Source organism: Wyeomyia smithii, chromosome 3 (assembly GCF_029784165.1).
Source record: "Wyeomyia smithii strain HCP4-BCI-WySm-NY-G18 chromosome 3, ASM2978416v1, whole genome shotgun sequence".
NCBI lineage: Eukaryota > Metazoa > Arthropoda > Insecta > Diptera > Culicidae > Wyeomyia > Wyeomyia smithii.
Genome location: NC_073696.1, coordinates 173,828,762 through 173,850,602, shown reverse-complemented (window position 1 = coordinate 173,850,602; position 21,841 = coordinate 173,828,762). Strand labels below are relative to the sequence as shown.

General features: G+C 37.9%; 2 protein-coding genes and 1 long non-coding RNA gene across 10 annotated transcripts in view; 2 read left to right on the top strand and 1 right to left on the bottom strand.

Annotated features, from left to right (window-relative positions):
- The window catches only part of LOC129726802 (cardioacceleratory peptide receptor-like), a 150,067-nt gene extending 147,594 nt beyond the window's left edge, over nucleotides 1–2,473 (top strand). For all 8 annotated transcript variants that reach the window (XM_055683914.1, XM_055683921.1, XM_055683915.1 and 5 more), the window contains 2 exons: nucleotides 615–906; nucleotides 1,000–2,473. In XM_055683914.1, coding sequence (XP_055539889.1) covers nucleotides 615–906; nucleotides 1,000–1,213 — 506 coding nt within the window. In that variant the 3' untranslated portion in view covers nucleotides 1,214–2,473. The remainder of the gene's footprint in view (nucleotides 1–614; nucleotides 907–999) is intronic.
- Nucleotides 2,474–11,296: 8,823 nt separating this feature from the next.
- The window catches only part of LOC129729971 (cardioacceleratory peptide receptor-like), an 80,080-nt gene continuing 69,535 nt past the window's right edge, over nucleotides 11,297–21,841 (bottom strand). Inside the window, exons 5-9 of the mRNA XM_055688904.1 lie at nucleotides 13,883–14,080; nucleotides 13,684–13,779; nucleotides 13,386–13,550; nucleotides 13,008–13,299; nucleotides 11,297–12,695 (exon numbers count right to left, since the gene is read on the bottom strand). Coding sequence (XP_055544879.1) covers nucleotides 12,446–12,695; nucleotides 13,008–13,299; nucleotides 13,386–13,550; nucleotides 13,684–13,779; nucleotides 13,883–14,080 — 1,001 coding nt within the window. The 3' untranslated portion in view covers nucleotides 11,297–12,445. The remainder of the gene's footprint in view (nucleotides 12,696–13,007; nucleotides 13,300–13,385; nucleotides 13,551–13,683; nucleotides 13,780–13,882; nucleotides 14,081–21,841) is intronic.
- LOC129729972 (uncharacterized) lies at nucleotides 14,370–15,582 on the top strand. Its single transcript, XR_008728770.1, has 3 exons — nucleotides 14,370–14,580; nucleotides 14,637–14,836; nucleotides 14,936–15,582. It is a non-coding gene; the product is annotated as an uncharacterized LOC129729972 (long non-coding RNA).

Here is a 21,841-nt window from a genome sequence, read left to right as displayed (position 1 = left end):
TCGTATGTGTTCGTCCGGGAGGTTACGAATAAAATATAGTGAGGGTTAGCCATGGAGATTTCTTTTTTGATTTTTTTTATATTTGAAATTTTGTGACGACTCAAGAATGGCGTTTACCACAATAAATTCAGTACAAAAGATAGGTGGATTTTTTATTTTATTATAAGTGCTTTTTCAAAGCTATATATCCCCTTTTTTATACAATAATTTAAAAAAACATTTTAGTATTGATTTTTTTACAACTTTTCTTTTGATGTCATTTTGAATGTATATACAGTTCAAATCATAGTTGGAAAAAATCATTTCTGCGTGCGGTCTTTTGAAAATTTTGTCTCTATTAAAAAAGTATGTTCGAAGAAAAATTAATATAATAAATGAAAATGAACCTATTATTTTCACTCGATTTTTGAGCTTCGAGCTTTTCTCCAAGCAAAACAAAGTAAATTATTTAAAAACGTAATCAAGGTCAAGTTTGTTTTTCAATATTATGTGGAATGTTCATCGTATAACAAGTGTAAACCTTCACGCGAAATGATTCTAGTAAAAAAACAATATTTAGAAACCTTACCTAATATACACTTTTGATAATTATACAACATTTATTTACTTAACAGACCGACAACGTAACGGAAGCGGAGACTTGGCCAGCCGTCGTGCCAGCTCTAGAGGCATCATTCCAAGGGCCAAAGTGAAAACTGTTAAGATGACTATCGTCATAGTGATAGTTTTCGTACTCTGTTGGTCTCCATATATCGTGTTCGATCTGCTGCAGGTGTTTGAACAGATTCCAAGAACCCAAACCAACATTGCTATCGCCACTTTTATCCAAAGCCTAGCCCCACTCAACTCAGCAGCCAATCCGCTCATCTATTGCTTATTCTCAACACATTTCGTCAGGACACTAAAGTATGCAAATCCCACTGCAGCCTGTCACATTACACAGCTAATAATGTTACCGTTCATTTCACTTTTTCTGTATTCTATCAACAACACAAACAGAAGACTTCCACCTTTTCGATGGCTGTTCTCATCCGGCTTTTGCTGTACAAATCCCGATGATGGCAATATCCATAGTGGATATGGACAGACTGTCCACGGGAACCGATTGCGTAACCAACACAGCAGTGATTCCATGCGGACGCTCACCACATCCCTGACAGTGTCCACCCGAAGACCAACCACCATTCTGCGGTCGTCGAGGGTAATTGTATAGCAGGATGAGATATCTCACTTCTCATCGGCAACTGTAAACGCCTACACAGGTGAGGAACAGGGAAAGCGTTTTCCTGAATTAAAATCAACTGTAGCAGAGTCAAAGCATATAAGGTTCTAGTCAAATTTTTAGCATATAGTGCGTACGTATATACCGAAGCCCTTTCTAACAATTTTATTGTGACGTTTATATACAGATACAATTACCATTAGAGTTTTGGACAAATATTTAAATATATTCCGATGGATCATTCATGTTTTTGTTAAGCGTTAGTCGGAATAACTGTTAAGAAACACATTTTGTGGTATTATGTATTCTAGGAATACCGGAGCTCCTCAAACTCATACGACATTACAAAGAGTAGCGGTCTTCTGATTTTTCGATCGAAAAGCATTTCTTGCTGATAATATTTCTCTCCCTTGTGCCAAGCAATAATTTGTGCATTGTTCTCGAAATAGAATATATGAAAATTTAGTTTTTAAGATAAATAAGTTTGATTGCAAATACCCAAAGATGCATTATTTTAATCACATGACCGATTTCACAAGCGGTGCCCCTTTAATCGTTTTAGGTCGATAAACATTCCACTGTTGAACTGTGTTGCTTTCGTGGATTATTGAAAAAACTCAATTTTTGTAGTTTTACTTACAATATTCGATTAAAGCAGTCAATTGAATGTGTACAAACAATGTCAATAAAATAGAACAAATTATCAAGCATCACTGCGTCCGATTTCACTACCACCCGAACAGAATGAAAATAGAATTTAAGTTTTCTGAAACTTTTGTCGTGTTTTGAGATGAAGGAGTTCCAATTACGATACCGAATACATAGCATATTCCATAAATAAAATATTGTATTACATGACAGTATCTATCGACCAAACGCTGGTCGTTAACCCTTGCAGCCTTGTAGGTTACAAATAGTGCTAGTGCTAGTGATTTTGATTTTTCAATTTTATAGTAACACTATACAGTGTATACCAGTAACAAAATACGAATCCGTGTAAACATTTTCTAAATTGAGCTGAATAAGTGTAAGCGAGTAACTAAAAGTGTGAAAACAAAAAGAAATTTACGGAATCTTGTAAAAATGATATTATGTATTATTCGTTAGACTGATACTGTTCGTCGTATTTGCGCAAGCTGATCAAATTAACCACCTGTGAAAAAAGCATAATGCAAAGTTTATGGATTTGTTTGATTAAGATGTATGTTTGACAAAACAATAATAAAGCCGTTTAAATATATCGTAAAAATTGATTAGACTGTACTAATATATCACATCGCTTCTCGGCCTTAAGGCTGCGATCAAAGTGTAGTGCCAATATATCACAGTAGGTATACGTACAAGTTTATTAACGTTGAAATTCATAAACCGAGTGAACATGAGAACATGAGTAAATATGTTTTAAACGACAGCTCATTACATTGGGATTCGCATTATCGTGCAAGATGTTCGAAAAAGTGACACAATTGTTCCGCACCTAATGAACCATACTTATTACTTTAATAGTATTCATTTTTTTATTCTTAAATCCGAATTCAAGGTCACATTCGAATTGATTTTCGCTTGAAAATAAACTAAAATATTATTAAACATTTATTTTGAGTTAGAAAACGATGGTCTGTCATATTCCGATGACTGATAAGTACTTATTCAAGAAAAGTTATTCCCAATAAATGCTGATAATTTCCTGGCTAAATTGGACATCGAAAATTTGGTTTGCAAATAATGAGTACCCATTCAAACGATCATAACAAACGGGTTATACAAACATATCTTAACTTGATAGAAATAACAAAGCCCTCTAATATTCTTGATATGCCAGAATGATAAAAAGTACAGAATTATATCAAATCCTGTTGTCATACACTTTGTGGTAGCCAAGTATGACCCTGTTACTGTGAGTGATTCGGTGTATTAATGCAGCCCTGAAGTAATGTGTATCAATGCAGGGCCTGAGAGAAATGTTATTATTATGGGTGTTGATGTAAGAAAGAAAGCGTGCAAAATAAATAAGTTGTTTAGCAGGTATTACTTAAATTATACAATTGTTATTCGGAGTGAGGTACTACACACTTGAATGTTCAAAAGTGAGTTTTTAAAGCATATTTATAACAAAATTTGTTAGCCAATTAACGAAACATTGTACATTCTAACTAATCCTGATCTTTTTCTGCCAAAAACCTTACAAAACTTGCTATAATTTTGTAATAATCAATGAGTAATTTTGACAAGAATTTTGATATTTCAACTATTAACGAGACCAAGTTTAGAAAACAAGTTGATACAAAAAGTTCGTAACAAAATATCAAGATTTGTCAAAATCCTGATATATTTGACTGATCGGGTAATAACACCGGTTTCATCATTTTCAACCGAAAAATGGTTCCAAGTATCATCAAAACTGAATGTAGATCAGAATTGCTTGCAAGATAACTAAAAGTTCAAAGTTTTAAAAATTGGAAGCTAGTAAAAATTTACTTGATTTTGCGCGTAGACTCAAGTATGATTTTGCACAAAAATTTTAGCTGCTTTCTAACCAATTAACACGAAAGGTGAATTAAAGTTATATAGAAAATCTTCTGCCTAATCTTCTTAAGCAAATCTCCTACCATTGCTTTTTTATTCTAAGTTCAAAGATATAATAAAAATTCGTGAGGCTAAATTTGGTGACTTGGATATGTGAGGAAAAGTTTGAACTTTAGTTCATTGAGATTTTTTTTTCATCTAGTATAACCGTTTTTTTCATCGTTGTCATTTCAATGCACTAGCAAGTTTACATAACACTCGCAATGATTTGTTTTCTATTTTGAAGCCATTAAGTGAAATTTATTCCACGTGCATCCCATAAAACGAAAGCGGGTGAGAAAGAACAGAACTTTCGTCTTTTTTTGGGAAGCGGATTCCCCTGTTTAGTCCAATTTTGGAATCTGATTGGATCTGAACTTATTACGGAACAGAGTCTTCTAGCGTTCATTTGCAAAGTGGTTTAGGATTTTTCCCTGTTCTGATTGTCAGCATCAATTCCATTCATAGATACCTTACCACTTACCACACAGTCCCAAGTCGTGGTGTGGCCTTTGCTGTACGTAAGAGCTGCCACCATTCCACTCGGTTCATGACTGCAGTCCGCCAGCTATGCAGTCTGCGTAGGGTACGTAGGATGTCACCTTACCCGCTGTGCACCTCTTCGTTTCCTCCCTGCCGGATAGGTTTCGAGGACTATCTTAACCGTGCTGTCATCCGACATTCTTACGACATACTCAGCCCACCGCAATCTGCCAATCTTAGCGGTGTGGATGATAGATGGCTCCCAAACAGCTCCTGCAGTTCGTGGTTTATTCGCTTTCTCAACGCTCCGTTGGTTCTCCATCTGCATTCCACTGAAGATGGTACGGAGCGCCTTTCGCTCGAAGACCGCAAGGGTGCGTTGGTTCTTCAGAAGCATAGTCCATATCTCATGGCCGTAGAGGACATCGGTCTGATCAGTGTTCAGTGTGCCACAACCATCTGCTGGTATCGTTGTCGACAGTTACTAGTGAGCCCAGGTACACGGACTCGTTGATCACCTCGATTTCACCACCACCAACTTAAACTCGCGGTGGGAGGTTAGCACTGTCTTCTCGTGAAGCCGTTCCTTTCATGTACTTCGTCTTCGACCTTTAGTACAATGTACATATCCACCATCTTCGATATCGTCGGTGAAGCCAAACAGTTGGACCGACTATTGGAATATCCTGCCACTCGTGTTAATCCCCGCTCTTCTTATGACACCTTCCAGGGCAATATTAAGCAGTAAGTACGAGAGACCATCACCTTGCCTTAAACCTGTTCGAGTTTCGAAGGGGCTCGAGAATGTCCCCAATACTCGAACTATACACATCATTCGATCAATCATCGCTTTGACCAACTAACCTGACGTTCGTGCGTAAGGAGGTTGCCGTCCAAGCTGCTGCACATATCGGCTTACGGTACATCAACTTTGCGGGTGCGATTTGCAGTTCCGCAACCCAAGTTTCCAATCGTAGTCCCTATTTCGTTGCCTAGGTCTATGCCGATTGTTCCGTTTCGTATGATCTCGATCTTTCGGATGACGTTCTTTATTGGGCCTTCTCTAATCCCCTGTCTCACCGGAGGACCATCGTGTCAGCTCTGTTTAGAGTCTAGTCTAGTGTAATTATATGGGTCGTGAAAGTGTGAGATAGGGACTTGTGAGGGCCGGAGCTATGTGTAACGCTCCTTCCTGGTTGTCAACTCACCATTTGAAGCCTATAGATACGATTACCTGGCTGGTAAATGGCTGGACACGTTTCGCTTGAAACCCTATTGTGGTCAACCACTCCTGTTCAGCATTATTCCCTCCTCCATGAGATGAATTGTGGTCCCCGTGGTTCTGTGGTTAGCGATGTCGGTCGGCTAGCTCTCCCACACGGTTGTGATATCGGGTTCGATTCCCGATCAGGTCGGGGAACTTTTCGAACTGGAAATTCTCTCGACTCAGCACTGGGGCAAGGTGTATCGTTGTACTTATCCTACAACATGCAAAATGTGCCGAAAACAATATCGATAACGAATTCTCTCAACTAATCTAGTTGATCGATACCACATAAGCCCTCCAGGCTAGCGTGTGATATTGTTTATTGTTTATGAGATGAATACAGGATACGAGTGAACTCAACGGAGATCGGGTAACCAATCCCCGGTGGAAACTTTGGTCGTATGTTGACTGGGATGAGGGGTCGTACGTGGCCCCTTTTTAGGGGTGGCGTACAAAAACATCTAACCCTGAGAGGGCGGTTGAACAATGAAATACAGTGCCTCGCCAGGTATATCTGAAACGGCAGTCCTGTCGCGGGGTTCGCCACAGAAGGCAGAATCACAAAAGGCAGAAGCACGAAAGGCAGAACCATGAAAGGCAGAACTCTATGACCGTACCCACAAGGCAGACTATTTCAAAAGGCAGAATTTCGAAGGGCACGAAAGGCAGAATCACTGGTAGCAAAACTTGACTCACGATAGCTAAGTGCGTAATGGCAAATTGGTGCGAATCCTGGTCACAGTACCAAAGCTGCTACTCTACATTTATTATTAAATATTATTTGGTAACCAGACATAATATCTGGTCACAAGCAATGATCAGTTTTGTTGGGAGGTGCAAATCAAACCTAATTATTAGATCAGACACGCGCAAACTGGTTTGGCTCAGGTCCTCAAGACTCTCACGGCATCGCAGAGAGTAATTTACATAACTATAACTTACACTAGTCTCAACGGCTTGTTGGTTATAATTCACAAAAAAACAATTCATGCGACGAAGACGCATAATCGAGGGCAAAGAACCGAGGCGGCATAAAGCCGCCAAGGTTTCCGCGGTCCGAGTCGGCCACCGATCCGCCGTCGGAGCGGCGGCCTTTCGCATACAAACAACTGATCTACTGATTTTCTAGGATTATTCAAACAGGTTTTCTTTCCCTTGGTTAAGTCCGAACGAGCGGTAGCGAGTAAGGACAGCATACACTTGAACAATAGAGTCGACCGAAGGCCGCGAGTGTGTGTTGTTAAAAAGAAAATAGACCATTTTTTGATTCTCCCATTTGTGCTCTTCGTGATTCTGCCATTCGTTATTCTGCCTTATGAAATATTCTGCCTTTCGTAATTCTGCTTTTCGTGATTCTGGCTTTTAATTTTCTGCCTTTCGTAGGAGACCCCTGTCGCGAGACAAGATATCGCAGCCCTAGTAAGGTAGCATACCGAATATGAATTACTACGAACAATCCAGATAATAATTTCGAACGGAATAGTCCGCATGTACCAACGATCATTGGGTTGTTGAGAATTATGGGCAATTTATTCAATTACAGCCCAATCAATGTATACGCACCGACCAATGATAAACCCGAGAGGCAAGAGTTTCATGATCTCCTTGAAAAAACGTACAGTGAGTGCCCAATGAGTGCCCCACTACATCAGAGATGCGCCTTAGGGACGTAAGAGGACCAAACGACTCGTGACTCGCCCAGTTGTCCAACGTATTTAAATCCTGGATAACGAGGATTATATTCGCATAAAAAGGATCGTTGAGCGAGTTGGAGCTTTTATGAAAGGATTAACGGAATCAGCAATCGAAACGTGTTAGCCCTTGCCATTTGCAACGACAGGGAGGGAAACCTGATTACCGATAGTTCAGAGGTGGCCAGGCGATGGAAACAACAGTTTAGTGTGCTGTTGAACGGCGAGGAAGGCAGAGGCGTCGAAAAAAGTAGGCTGGATATTAAGAATGATGGACAAGCTGTGGACTCACCATCCATGGACGAGATGAACACAGCAGTTAAAGAGCTGAGGAACTGCAAGGCAGCTGAGAAGGACGGCGTTCCCACTGAACTTTTTAAAATATGGAGCGAATATTGTGACATCTATCGGATTAGGCGAAAACTGTGATCTGATGAAGAATTGCCATCGGACTAGTTGAAAGGTCTCATATGCCCGATTTCCAAAAAGACACCACGTGGACTATAGTAATTATCGGGGCATAACTCTTCTCAATACGTATACAAAATTCTCTCCCGCATTCTGTTCCCTAGACTGAGGTGGTTGCAGGAAACCTTTGTTGGCGAATAACAATGTGGTTTTCGAGGGGGACGTTCCACTACGGACTAATTTTTCACGTTGCGTAGAGAGCGTGTTAACCAGTCGTATGATGTTGATTTGAATTAGGCTTCAACAATGGTACTTTTTTTATGAATTTTTAGCCATGTAATACCGGAAATCGGACTCAAACCAACAGGCCCACACGAATGACCGGTGTTATGTAACTATTAAACCATTTGAGAATTTGAAAAATTTCGTGAAGTTAGAGCTACATAACTTGTTGACACTTGTGGAGGTGAAGTTAAATTAACAAAGAATTCAATTGAAATTTTCGATATATTGCATACTCTCAGGCAAATACGACTTGCATGGGCTAGTGTTACTTTCTTCTATTGTCTTAGTAACGTAGCCACCGCTTATAACATTTGTCCGAATAAAGCACAGTAAGGTTTTTTTACGCGGGGGATACGTACCTCGTAAAAAAACCGCGTAAAAGAAACCGCGTTAATTCGAAAATCCGCGTAAAAAACGCGCTAATTCAAAAATCAGCGTAAAAAACACGTTTTTTTTTAAATCCGCGTAAAGTAGTCCAGCAAGAAGGGCTTTAGAAAAAACCCGAGACGCTCTAGAACCAGTATTTAAAATTGTCCTCTTTGACGGTCATTCCGGATCTTTCGGTGGGCGGAGGGTATTTTTTGGACTAAGTCTTTTACTAGATAAACACTTAAGAGCCAGTTCGCGAGAGGCGCAACCGCATGTTGTTTTGATGTTCTCCGATTGGGCTGAAATTTTCAGCGTTTGTTTGTCTATTCAAAGTAGGAAGTTTTGCAAAATTTCAATTTTTTTCATTGAGGTTAAGTGGGGTAAAACGGCCGTTGAAAATGATATGTCCATAAACGTCCAAATTCTAAAAAGTGCAATAACTCCTGCTAGACTTGATGGATTTTTCTAAAAATTTGTGGTATTATTCTACATTAAGAGTACTTCAATACGCATGGTAACAGTATAGGGTAAAGGGGTAAATTGACGAAAAAAACGCATTTTTCTTTTAAAAATTGTCAATTTTCAGGGTCATCCTACTCTTTTCAACATCGCTAGAAAAAATATCTGAATATGGCGTTTTGTAGAGCAACTCAAGAGCTTTGATGACATGTATAAGCCACGTGTGCCAAATGGGGTAGAACGACCCTAGAAGGTTTTTTAAAAAAAAACTGTCAAAATCACTAAAATCACTTTAGTTCCTGCTAGACTTATAAGATTTTACCTAAAATTTGGATTATCACTGTACCTTACCAGAGCTACCTACTTTACCAGAAGATCACAATTTGGGGTAAAACGTTCCTTGAAGTTTTTTTTTTTTTGAAAAATGCCGTCAAAATCACCAAAACTGCAAGAACTCGGGTTAGACTTGATAGATTTACTGAAATTTTAGATTATAACTCTAGTTAGATACGAACTTAAGGGTAAGATGACAAAAGTGACAAATAGATTTACATGACGAAAAAAAAATATTTTTCTTGGAAAATACTTAGCGAATTTCATGGTGCTATTTCCTCAAAGTCCAAAACCCGAAGTTAGCATTTTATAAAACAACTAAAGAGCTTTTATTTGATATCAAATCCAGATGCATCAGTTGGAAACTGACTAAAAAGGACTGAACTTTCTCTTGACTTTTTCACTAGGTTTCAAGAAAAGCATTAAACCCTGTAAAAGACAATATCGATGAGACGGTTGCTGAAAGACTGCAATATTTCGAGTTTTGTTAAAGCAAATGAAGTAAGTTATGGTTTGAGTTTCATGTTCATCTTTTCTAATTTGATTGTTTTTAAATTCAATTTAAATCTTTTTAATTTGATTATTTTTAACATAATTGTCATCGGTCTCACTCTTCGCTTTTTCCAGAATGTTGGCCAAAAAAATCATGTTACTCTGGTTGCTGTTGTATCAACAAAAATGAACAATCATTTTGAAAAATCACGACTTCGAACATTAATGCTTAACAATTTTTACTCATGATGTTCTTTAACGTTCATCAAAGCACCATCTTCCTTTACGCTAAGTTTTGCATACATAACTATTGCAGAGAATCGTGCAAATAACGATTTTATTTGCTCCACGGATAAGTAGGAACTCGGTTGAAATTATTTATTTTCGCGACCATCATGTCGATAATATCTTTTACCTTGTTTGAAGCTTTTCGTGAAGTCAAGGAAAACTTTAGTCCTTTTTAGTCACTTCCCAAAAGATGCATCTGGATATTATGCCAAATAAAAGCTTTGTAGTTGTTTATAAAATGCTAACTTCTGGTTCTGAACCTTTTCTGTAGAAAAAATAGCACCCCGAAAATCGCTAAGTATTTCTCAAGAAAAATATTTATTGTCGTTATGTTAATCTATTTGTCATTTTTGTCATCTTGCCTTTAAGTTCGTATTAACTTAGAGTAATTTTCTAAATTTTCAGTAAATTTATCAAGTCTAACCCGACTTCTTGCAGTATTGGTGATTTTGAGGGCATTTTTCGAAAAAAAAATCTTCAAGGAACGTTTTACCCCAAATTGCGTATCTTCTGATAGAGTAGGTAGCTCTGGTAGGGTATAGTGATAATCCAAATTTTTAGTAAAATATTTCAAGTCTAGCAGGAACTACAGTGATTTTAGTGATTCTGACGGTTTTAAAAAAAAAAAATCTAGAGCCGTTTTACCCCATTTGGCACACTTGGCTTATACATGACATCAAAGCTCTTGAGTTGCTCTACAAAACGCTATATTCAGATTTTTTTTCTAGCGATGTTGAAAAGAGTAGGATGACCCTGAAAATTGACAATTTTTAAAAGAAAAATGCGTTTTTTTCATCATGTTACCTCTTTTCCATGCGTTTCGAAGTACTTTTAGTGTAGAATAATACCACAAATTTTTAGAAAAATCCATCAAGTCTAGCAGGAGTTATTGCACTTTTTAGTATTTGGTCGTTTTTGGACATAACATTTTCAAGGGCCGTTTTACCCCACTTAACCTCAAAGAAAAAAATTGAAATTTTGCAAAACTTTCTACCTTGAATAGACAAACAAACGCTGAAAATTTCAGCCCAATCGGAGAACATCAAAACAACGTCCCTCAGAAAGGCGGTTGCGGCTCTCGCGAACTGGCTCTTAAACGTTTCTGGTTCCAAACCCACGGTAATTCGGAAATTCGTGAATTTTTTTTTAATTCAAAAATCCGCGTAAAAAAACGCGTTAATTCAAAAATCCGCGTAAAAAATCCGCGTAAAAAAACCTGACTGTATAGCTTCATTATTATATGAACTTCGAAATCGGAAGATCACTGCTATAACCGAATCATAGTTTATAACGTTAAGAGATTGCGGGTTCAAGTGCCGTTAGGATCTGGTTCATTTTTCGCATTTTCATAAATTACATGCACTGCCTGTTTCACAAAAAGACAATGATAATCCCAGAATAGATCTCTATGTGCTAATAGAAATAAAACTTCAGTTGAAAGTGATGATTTACACTATATTACAATTTATCAGTTTTTACTATTTTCTACTGTTGACAGCAACTGGGTGCAAATGTTAGGTACAATAAAATAACACCAACGTTATGCACATTTTGACATGCACATAGACATGTATACATATTTCACATCCTGTATCGTTCAATGAATAGCAATAACCCCTCGTTACGGTGGGATATAAAGGTCCTAAGTTATGCTGTTCTTTAAATATAGTTTAAATTATTCAATTAGTTTCTGTTGCTGATGACCAGGTCTCGTAAGTGGTGTGTCTCAGTAGGATCTGTCAACTACGGAAAGCCTCAAATAAGATAAGCAAATTATAATGCTACAACAGGTAAAGCTTAAATATCTTCGATAAGTTATACGTTGATATCTTTGTGTATTTTATTATATTTCTGTTTTTTTTTGTTGTTGTAAATTTTGTTTTACAATCAAACATTTGATTCAGTGGTATTCTAGGAGCCATGGGTGTAAAATTTCGTGATTGATTCCATATTTTACCAACAATGTCAATGTCATTAGCCAATAAAGTTTCGTTAGAAATGCTGTTATATAAATACAAAATATATTTGCCATATATATGTTTAAACTTCACAGCTACAGTTTGCGAAGCACTTATAATCCCGGGCTTTCCGTAGGGTGCTACTAAAATCGTTTCTGCTGTTCTCACAATCAGTTCAGCTCATTTAACATAATTTTTCTTGCCGTAAATTTTTCTTCTCCGTGACTTTTTGCCATTACCACTTAGATGTTGAATGGAGTAAGTCCACATTTCTTGGGTCATTTTTTTCTTCACAGCTTACGTTCCCATTCTCCCACTGACTCCATTAGGCATTATAATAAATAAAATAATCTCCTAGAGTTTTGTCTTTCTGCACTCATTATTCGCTAATTTTCCGAAACCATTTCGAATTAGTCACAGCACAATGACATAATTTATTTAAAATATGTATTATCCAATAGAAGAATAGTAGTCTCTTGTTTACACAAATATAGTTTCTCCTGCTTTTTGCCTTGTGCTTTAGATGCTACACTTACGCTAAGCGGATTTATTTACAAGACAATAAATAGTTATAACCTACAGCACACAACCCAGACATACAACACCGATATACATTTAATGAGCTTCAAACTTCGGACATGGCTAGGATCACCTTTGGTCGCTCAACAATGACAACCCGGGACGGGCGAATGCAGGACCGCTGGGAAATGGTCAACGATGTAGTTAATGTCCTCATCGAGTCGCTGCTGTTGTTGTTTTGCAGCCTCGGACCGCCATTCATGATGACTCCATTTCTCAGTGCTCGTCTGTGTTCCCCGTCAGCACCATTGCAACACCACTTTGATTCAAGCAGCCAACTGAATGGGGGAAGTCGCCTAGAAAAAATTAAAACAGATTCGAAGTTGTTACGGAGGTGAAAAAACGACACAACCAACAAATACTAAGAAATGATTTCAGTAGCGTTTTACATGAGCATTAGATGAAAGTCGAAATGTTTATGAGTTCTTTGGAAACTTTAAACTGTTGGAAGCAGATTTTCGTCATAAGAAGCTATAACCTAACAATGAAAAAACGTTCTTACATGCTTGTAATAAAATGTGCATGTTGGTAAGTGTACTGAAAAAAAAATCTCAAATACACCTTAATAAATTTAATTATTCCTATTATAACGAGATTAAAATACTCACTTTATCATTCGGCATACCTGTGTCGAAAACAGGCAGTAAATGAGGGGATTGGCAGCCGAATTCAGTGGTGCCAAACTTTGGATGAATGTCGCTATCGCGATGTTGGTCTGCGTCTCAGGAATTTGCCCAAAAACCTGCAGTAAATCGAAGACTATGTACGGGGACCAGCATAGCACGAATACTATCACTATCACAATGGTCATTTTGACGGTTTTCACTTTTGCCTTTGGAATGATGCCCCTAGAGCTAGCTCTCCTGCTGGCCAAATCAGCCATTCCATTTCGCGTTCGATCTGTAACAATATTGCACAAGGGCAGAGAAAACAGAAAATTAGCACTCAATCTGGTGGTAATTGTACTTGAAGTTGAAATCCCTTACCGCTTGGCCCCATGATGGCTCCCTTGGCCCAAATTGTCTTTACGATGATTGCATAACATGCTGAAATGATCAGAGCTGGCAGGACAAAGAGCGAACTGGCCACCCAGCACATGTACACCTGCCACCTCCATGGTTCCCCTAAATCGATCCAGCACTGCTTGCGACCTGAAGAAGCAAAAAAATATGAATCAGTTCCCTGCATGAACCGAGAATCGTTCTCTGTCTCGTGGGTGGAGGTAAATTGTGCATAAGGATTCAGAATTGCTTCCGCTGGGCGACGACGCCAGCTTGAACTTACCCTGTATAGACCGTTCCTCGTAAAGATAGAAGATTGGAAGCGAGAAAAGAGCACTTAGACTCCATGCTGCAGCAACTAACCGGCGGGCACGATTCCCTGCAAAAGTCAGACCATGCGTACAGTTCAATTAAATCATTCGTCATTAGCCGAACAATTGGGGGTGCGAGATTAAGCATATGACTATTAGTAAGGAACTTACAGCACCCGGAGAAGTTCATCGGGTGTGTGATGGCATCATACCGGTCGATGCTGAGAGCCACCAGGACATAAGTAGAAGCATAGGTCACGCCAGCTTGAGCGAAGCGAATGGTCTTGCAGGCGACGTTTCCGGCTCTCCATGATACTGTCATACGCCAAATGATGTCCGTCAGTACACTCAGCAAGCCCACGCAAAGATCTGTTGCGAAGAACGAAAAAAAGATTCATTTCATTTCACTCCATTCAAAAAAGCGGTAGCTGTATTTTCTAACCAAAATTTCTTTTTCACGATGAGGGGGCGCTGAATAGTTTCGAACATAATGCCAGTTAAATTAGGCTTTTGCAAATTTTGTGAAGGTGAGAATGAAGTTTTTCGCCCAGTGGAATAAAGAAATTCGCTAAGATTGTACCTAGTTCGAAAACATCAACAACAAATACAAATGCTGTCCAACGCCATACGGAAAATATGACAGTAGTTTTATGTAGGTATGTATTTATTTGTTCATTTTACACTTGCAGAACCGGTGTTAGCACAAAAAAGGCTTTCCCACGCATATATTTTAATCAAACCGTTTCACCCTGTTTTATGCATCGTGATTTAAGCTAATTTCTCTCAGGTGCAATGATATGCCAACGAATAAACAATGAACTACTATTAATCAATATAGTTCAAACTGCTATTCAAGTTTTTCTGCGGATGTAAGTTTTCTCATTAAAATATTTCGAAATTCTGCTTCCACCTTCTTTCTATTTAGTACCAAAAGCTTTGAATCGCTCGAACCAATTATCGTATCCGACTGCATTGTAAGGCTAACGGAGACCGGTCAGTTGCATGGGAATCACCGAGAGGAATTATTTGTCGAAAATTTCAACACCAATAACTTTGTTTATCACATCTGTTTATCACAACTCTGTTCCAATAACCCTAACCCTGATGAATCAGAAGCTTATTCAGGTAAAGTGAAAAATGTTTTTTTGATGTTCAAACATCTGGACATTATCCCGCTCTCGCAAATACTCCTGTTAGAATACTCATGTTTGTCCTCTTTTTCAGAAGCTTAAAGTCGCCATTTTTGGCATTGAAAAACCCATACTGGGCAATATTTGGGCATTTTAGGTTGTATTCAGTGTTTATTATTTAAATTGGCGTCTGAGGTCGGATTCTGGCATCTAAGTATCCTCCCGGTTTTTGAAAACCATATTGCGTAGTATTAGTATTAAGTATGTGTATTTGGCCATTTTACAGTCGGATGAACCTCATAAACGAAAGAAATAATACCAATCAGACCGAATGCGCAATGGAAATTTCATTTTTTTTATTCAAGATAAGATACCTATATAACGAAGAATCTAATAATCTTTATACAAACTATTTTAGCATTTTTGTTGTAGATGGAGACGGCTTAAACACAACTGAATCAATTTGTATCAAGGATCGGGTTAAACTAAAATGAGCTCTGTTGTGTCTTATATATGCTGGAGACGTTTGCATAAATCACATCTGTATGATAGTTTTTGTTCATGATGACAATACGATAAAACCATGCAGACCATCTGCTGCGTTTCTATAAAAAGAAGAAGGGGAGATATCATGAAATAGCTCTAATCGGGTGATAGAAATTGTGCTAGATGCTATTCTTGAAATAAAAAAAAACTAACAATAGATCCACAAATGGTTTTTACTAATTATTTAACCATCCTGCTGACCCCATTTTTTGGCAGAAAAAAATGCTCTTGTTTGCGTATACATAAACTAAAAGGAGCGACTAAATACAATGCGTTTGAAAAAACTTCATACTCCCCTGACTCACTGATGTCAAACTAGACTTTTCATTTTCCGGGAGATATGCTGCTGCGGACAGTCTCTATCGAAAATGGTTGTTTTGTTCAATGATTTGGTGGCATGTGAAAAGCAACCATGGATGAGCAGAGTAGAGTCGTTAGCCTTATGCTCTTCTATAGACAGTACTAGCAGAAAACTTGAAATCGAAGATTAATTTCTAGTTTTTAATAATTCTATTGTCGAGATAAAAATTTCAATGGAGTAAGAATTCGGGTGACTGATTGGCCTCCTAGAACATTTAGACTGTTTAAAGGTCACATGTCTATCACCATTAGTCTTTAAACATGTTAAATCGCGCAAACAGTAAATTGAATAATATTAATTTACGAAATAGATCAACCACCCGAGAGCTAATCAAAAACAGAAGGTTGTACAAAATTGTTAGAGTACACATTTTGCAACTACTGTAAAATCGCTCATCTCTCCAAACAATGGTTTCCAATATAGCAGCCTCTGTAAAGGCAATTTCAAAGTCTAGTTCCACTATATCGCCCAGCGCTGATCTTCATCATGCGCAGTAAAAATCTGGGAAAACCTAGCTTGCAAAAAAATCAATTAACAGCATAGCAGCATACTGTTTTTAAAAAACAATAGCAACAGGAAAAGAATAATAACAACAAATAATTTGAAGTTGAGATATTATAGGTAGGTACTATAAATCAAAATTACGAAAGTTAATTCCCATCAAGTTTAAATGTACAAATTACAAATGACATCGACATAACCATCATTGTCGCCAATCGTAAAGTTAAATTCAATTCATATAGCACTAACCTTGCAATGCCAAGGCCCTTGTTTTTGTGTGGTAATTTAATTTGCATATGCATGTGGAGAAAAATGTTTTTGAAATATATGAATTGTTGGTAAATGTTTCATAACACCTCAAAAATAGTGATTATGGACTTTTCTGTTCTGTGTTTTAGACTGCTGTTTCTGTTTCGATTTTTTTTAAATAAGGGGGGTTTGTTAGTAACTTAAGTTCTTATGATAAATATCAGTAAATAATGAGTATGTGTGTCCAATCACATATGGTGACTACTCAATACTGTTAGAAAATTGTTGGTTGTTTTGATTCGTTTTTGTTACTGCGTATCAACCATACAATTTTTACTACACTTGTTTAGTTGAAGTTTTTTTTTAATGTGAAAATGTGCAAAATAAATATGATAAAGAAACACTCCGTGTGTGGAAGTAAAATGACACATTTGTTACCTCGGCTACTCAACCAGGTGAGCAATGTCTTTCTCTCTTTTTCTCGAGCACCTCCTCAAAGGTTATCAAAAGTTCCCAGGGTCGGCCGATAGGACGATAATAGCAGTTGGGTTTTACATACATTGTATATTTACGGAAAAAGGGGGAGAGGCTAACCTGACTAACCTCTACCACGTGGCTCATTTAACAGAATCTTAATACATGCATTTTTATCTTAGGTCTAATAACATGCTAATTACATACAATATCTTGGCAGAACTCTGCTACCGATGCTGGCTGCTCTGTAGCTCAGAAACCTATACCGTCACGTTGACGATAACGCTGTCTACTGGCTGTTTCCGCATATCTCCTCCTTCCAGGGCGCAACCATTGGGTACCCACGGCTCGTTCGCTCGTCTCGCTTATCGGTCCGGATCCAAATGACTTCGCTGACTGACGTACTGTCTACGCTTGGTGTTGATGGTAAAGATGGCGTAACTTGTAGGTCGATCGCTTGAGGGCTTGCACGTGGCCAATGTACTACCCCTTTGACGAAGCGATATTCCAAATTCTGGGTCCTGCTTTGAACACAAAAGGCCCAATTAATCGCTTATAATTGCTATCAGCTCAACCTTCTGCCTAAGGTTATACGGAGCTAGAAAGGCTTACCTGATTCATTATCCATTTGAGGTTCGCGTGCTCAAACACTAGCCTTTTTAGGCTTATCTGGTTATCAATTAAACTGAACTTAACTGGTATTACCAAGCGATCAATTTGCAGTGGCTGACGACAGCTCACCAATATGGGATGTGCTTGATCTTCGGCACTGCTTCGGGTTCCATCGGTCATGGTTATAGCATCGCTGTTCTAAATCTAGGTGTCACAGCAGTGCGGTATTACTATGCCCCCTGTGGTAACTTTAGCAGCTATATCCGACGGCTTCTAACCGAAACGGTTACACATTACAAGATAACCCTTTCCGACCGGGCCTATGAAATTGCGTAGGTAGAAGGTGACTTAAACAAAACCTTCTTTCTCGCTTTTTGAACGTCCTATTCGTTGTTTTATTTTTCACACCGCTAGTGTCAACATCGCAGCTGCTACGGAAAATAAAAAAAAGGAGCAAGCAAGTGTTTTTATATAGGACTTGCTTCGATTTAGGTTTTGTTATCAGTCATTTTTTACCTACACAATTGTGTGGGCTCGGTCGGAAAGGGATAAACCAACAATATGAACATGAACATGATCCATTACATATTATTTAGTTCTAGTTGAACGTTCCCAGTGTTGCTCGGTATCGAAGGTTTCAAAATAAAAAATTGTAACTTATATTTTACAGCCTCTTTAGCAGAACCCACTTCAATCATCATCATATAATATTAATAGAAACATTCCGTGGAAAATAGATAAAAAAAATTTTTTTTGGCATGTCATTTCCGATTTTGCTGAAACTTTTCGCAGTTGTTCCTTTTTGATAAAGAGGTCATTTTATGATATCAGATCTTCATGTAGTCTCACGACTGCTGCTTCAAAAGGGCCTCTTCAAAATGGTTACTGATAGATAAAAAATTTTATATCAGAAAAACGACCTGTCTGATTAAAATGGTGTCTCCAGCAAAGTTGTAGATAATAAAGCAGATTGAACCTCTACTGTATTTTGTCATTAAGTTTCTCTGGTTATCTGCTACATATCACCCATATTACACGATTTTTTGATACGTAAATTTGAAGATAATCTCATTGACCAACTTTCTCCGTAACCAACTAGCCCCGCTCTACCCTAATCACAATCATGTCAGCGAAAAAACGCAAGCTATTATTCATTTTGTGCTATTTAAAAGTATATACAGGATGAAATAAGCAACCAATAAATAATTTCATCCTAAAAATTACTGCTCCTTGAAAAGGGAAATTTAAATGACTGTAGCATGGTCAAAGCCTCGTCGCCCGTACCGCAGCGGGCTTTTATTAACAACTAGCTGAATGTACCCAGCCCTACTCATGTAAAAGTTTCTGCTTTTTCTATAATTTTCTATATATTTATATATTTTTTACCAACCTCTCATTTGAAATTATTACTTCTATTTCATTTACAAACTTGTTCATATGTCACATTTTAAATTCTGGTCTGATCGTGATTTCTTTTATTTGCTTCATTCACAAACTCTTCTCAACAGTTTCAAATATTGTTTTTCTACGAGTTTCGAAGTCACTCACTAACTTGAACCTAAGTTTTGCGATGTGAAAGAAAATTTAAATGAAAATCTGTATGTTTTTTGTTATTACATTAGTTTCGAAATTGTGTTCTTCGTAATCATATCACTAGATTCATACATTGGAGGTTTTTAAACACTGTTATCCAGTGTTGTATCTGGATCGTATAACACAAGAGATCAAAACAATGGTCGCAGAGGTCCTAATCTTACAAAATCTCTCTCTCCCTCTCTCCCTCTCCCTCTCTCCCTCTCTCTCTCTCTCTCTCTCTCTCTCTCTCTCTATCTATCTCTATCTCTCTCTCTCTCTCTCTCTCTCTCTCTCTCTCCCTCCCCCTTCCCCCCTCTCTCTCCCCCCTCTCTCTCTCTCTTTCCCCCTCTCTCTCTCTCCCTCTCTCTCTCTCACTCCCTCCCTCTCTCTCACTCTATCCCTCATCTCTATCCCTCAACTCTATCCCTCATCTCTATCCCTTATCTCTATCCCTCATCTCTATCCCTCATCTCTATCCCTCATCTATGTCCATCATCTCTCTCTCCATCTCCCTCTCCCTCTCTCTCCCTCTCCCTCTCTCTCCCTCCCCCTCTCTCTCCCTCTCCCTCTCTCTCCCTCCCCCTCTTTCTCTCTCTCTTCCATTCTCTCTCTCTCTCTCTCTCTCTCTCTCTCTCCGGCCGAGGTTTGTATTAATCCGAAAAAAACTAAAAATACCGGTTTTTATCAGTTTTACCGGTTTTTATTTTTATGAATACCGAAATACCAGTTTTCCGAAAAGTCGGTAATACCGACCACCAATACCATCAACACACTGGATTCTCTTTTTACGCGATTGATACGTGCGCGCAAAAAAAGAATCGCGTAAAAAAAATCGCGTAATTTCGAACAAATCGCGTAATTTGGAGCAAATCGCGTGAAAAAGATCGCGTCGTTACAAAACCTTTCGCTATGTGGTAAGTGTGTGTGTGTATGTGTGTATGTATGTCTATGTATGTGTATGTGTGTGTATGTTTGTGTGTGTGTTACATATTGACTCATAAACAATATTTCCCATGTCACACATCGCGTAATTTCAAGAAAATCGCGTGAGAAGAAATCGCGTAATTTCGAGAAAATCGCGTAAAAAAATCGCGTAAAATAAAATCACGTAAAAGAAAGTCGCGTAAAAACAGAATTCAGTGTACTCTTAACCATCACCGACCATCAATACTCTTAACGAATGACAGGAATTTTCTGAGGCTCTCTTACTCAACAACAAGCGCGCTCAGCGATAAACGAAAGTATGTCTCTCTCTCTCTCCCTCTCTCTCTTCTCTCTCCAGCCAGCATGTTTTGTTTTTGCATGCTCGATTCTGTTCAAAATGGCCCCGAAACAAAGAGCCTTGTATAGTTTTAACTGAACTGCACAAAGATGACCACTAACATTGTTGAAATCGATTTATTCATCTCACAGCGTTCAAATACAGAAAATAGTGGACTTTAACTAACCAATTCAAATATTAGTCCACCCCCGCACAGTGGTCGGAAAGGACTGAAATCAGGTCGAAATTAATAACTACTCGAGGTTGCCTCCTAGATGAACGATGTCTTCTCGAATGTTGATCCTTAAATTATTGGCCAACTTTCGGAAATGGCTATGTAGTTCAAAATTTCAGCACCGCCCGCTGTCGCTAATTTCTCAACAACGCAAAATGGAAGTATAATGTCTAAGGGAAGTTTGTAGAAAATAGAATTTTAAAAAAACTCTAACATTTGATATATAGTTGGTACATGATGTATTTTTTGAGAAATTTATCAAGTAATCTTAAAAAATTTGATTTATGGTTACCTATAGCATGCCGAAGAAGAAACCCCGAAAAATCTCGAATTTTAAGAGTCAGATATATTAAACAAAGTTTAGGTGAGCGTAGCGGCTATTATTTAGGTAGTTTGAATTTTAATTTTATGAGTGGCGCTCTAAGCTATTGCTTGCTAAGAAATGGCCGCTTGCGCGTCGCACGCTCGTTTTTGTTTTTGATATTGTGAACGTTTAGGCGAAAATTGCCCAGGACTTTTTTGTTCCTGTCTCTTTAACCCTCTCCCGCTCACGAGGTTTTTCATGATTTAAAAATACTTAACGAGTTAATTTGGGCAAAATACTTTGTAGACTTATTTAAATTTCTGGAAAATGTTATATTTTGAAGTAAAAAGTGAAATTTGAAATGGTGCTCCAGAGCACCTATAAGCATACAAGGGACTTATTTTTAATACACGGGAATTTTTTTTTGCAAAATTTAACTATTTAAAGCAGTTATTTGAAAATAATAAAAATAAAAGAGAAACAATGTAGTTTTCGAAAAAAAAAGACTACGTTTACGACCATTTGATTGATTCTTTATGATGGAATATGAAAAAAAAATCTCGCTTTCATTATGCGAAGATGAACATTACACTTCGAACACCTAAAATGCGTGAAGTGATCACGATGATTGCGTTAGAAACATCTCTGCGCATCTCCAAATGCTGGCCAATATGATATTCCATCGTAACGAATATTTATAGCCAGCATACGTTGTGATTTTTTGTCTTCTGTATGCCCAATGGTGCTCTGAGGCACCATATACAAATTTATGGAACAAGCGAATAAAAATGAAAAGTGCTAATGTAATGGCTTGTTACACTCAATAGACAATAGACCTACGTAAAATTTATTTTTATTATGAAATCGATTGATTAACGTTAT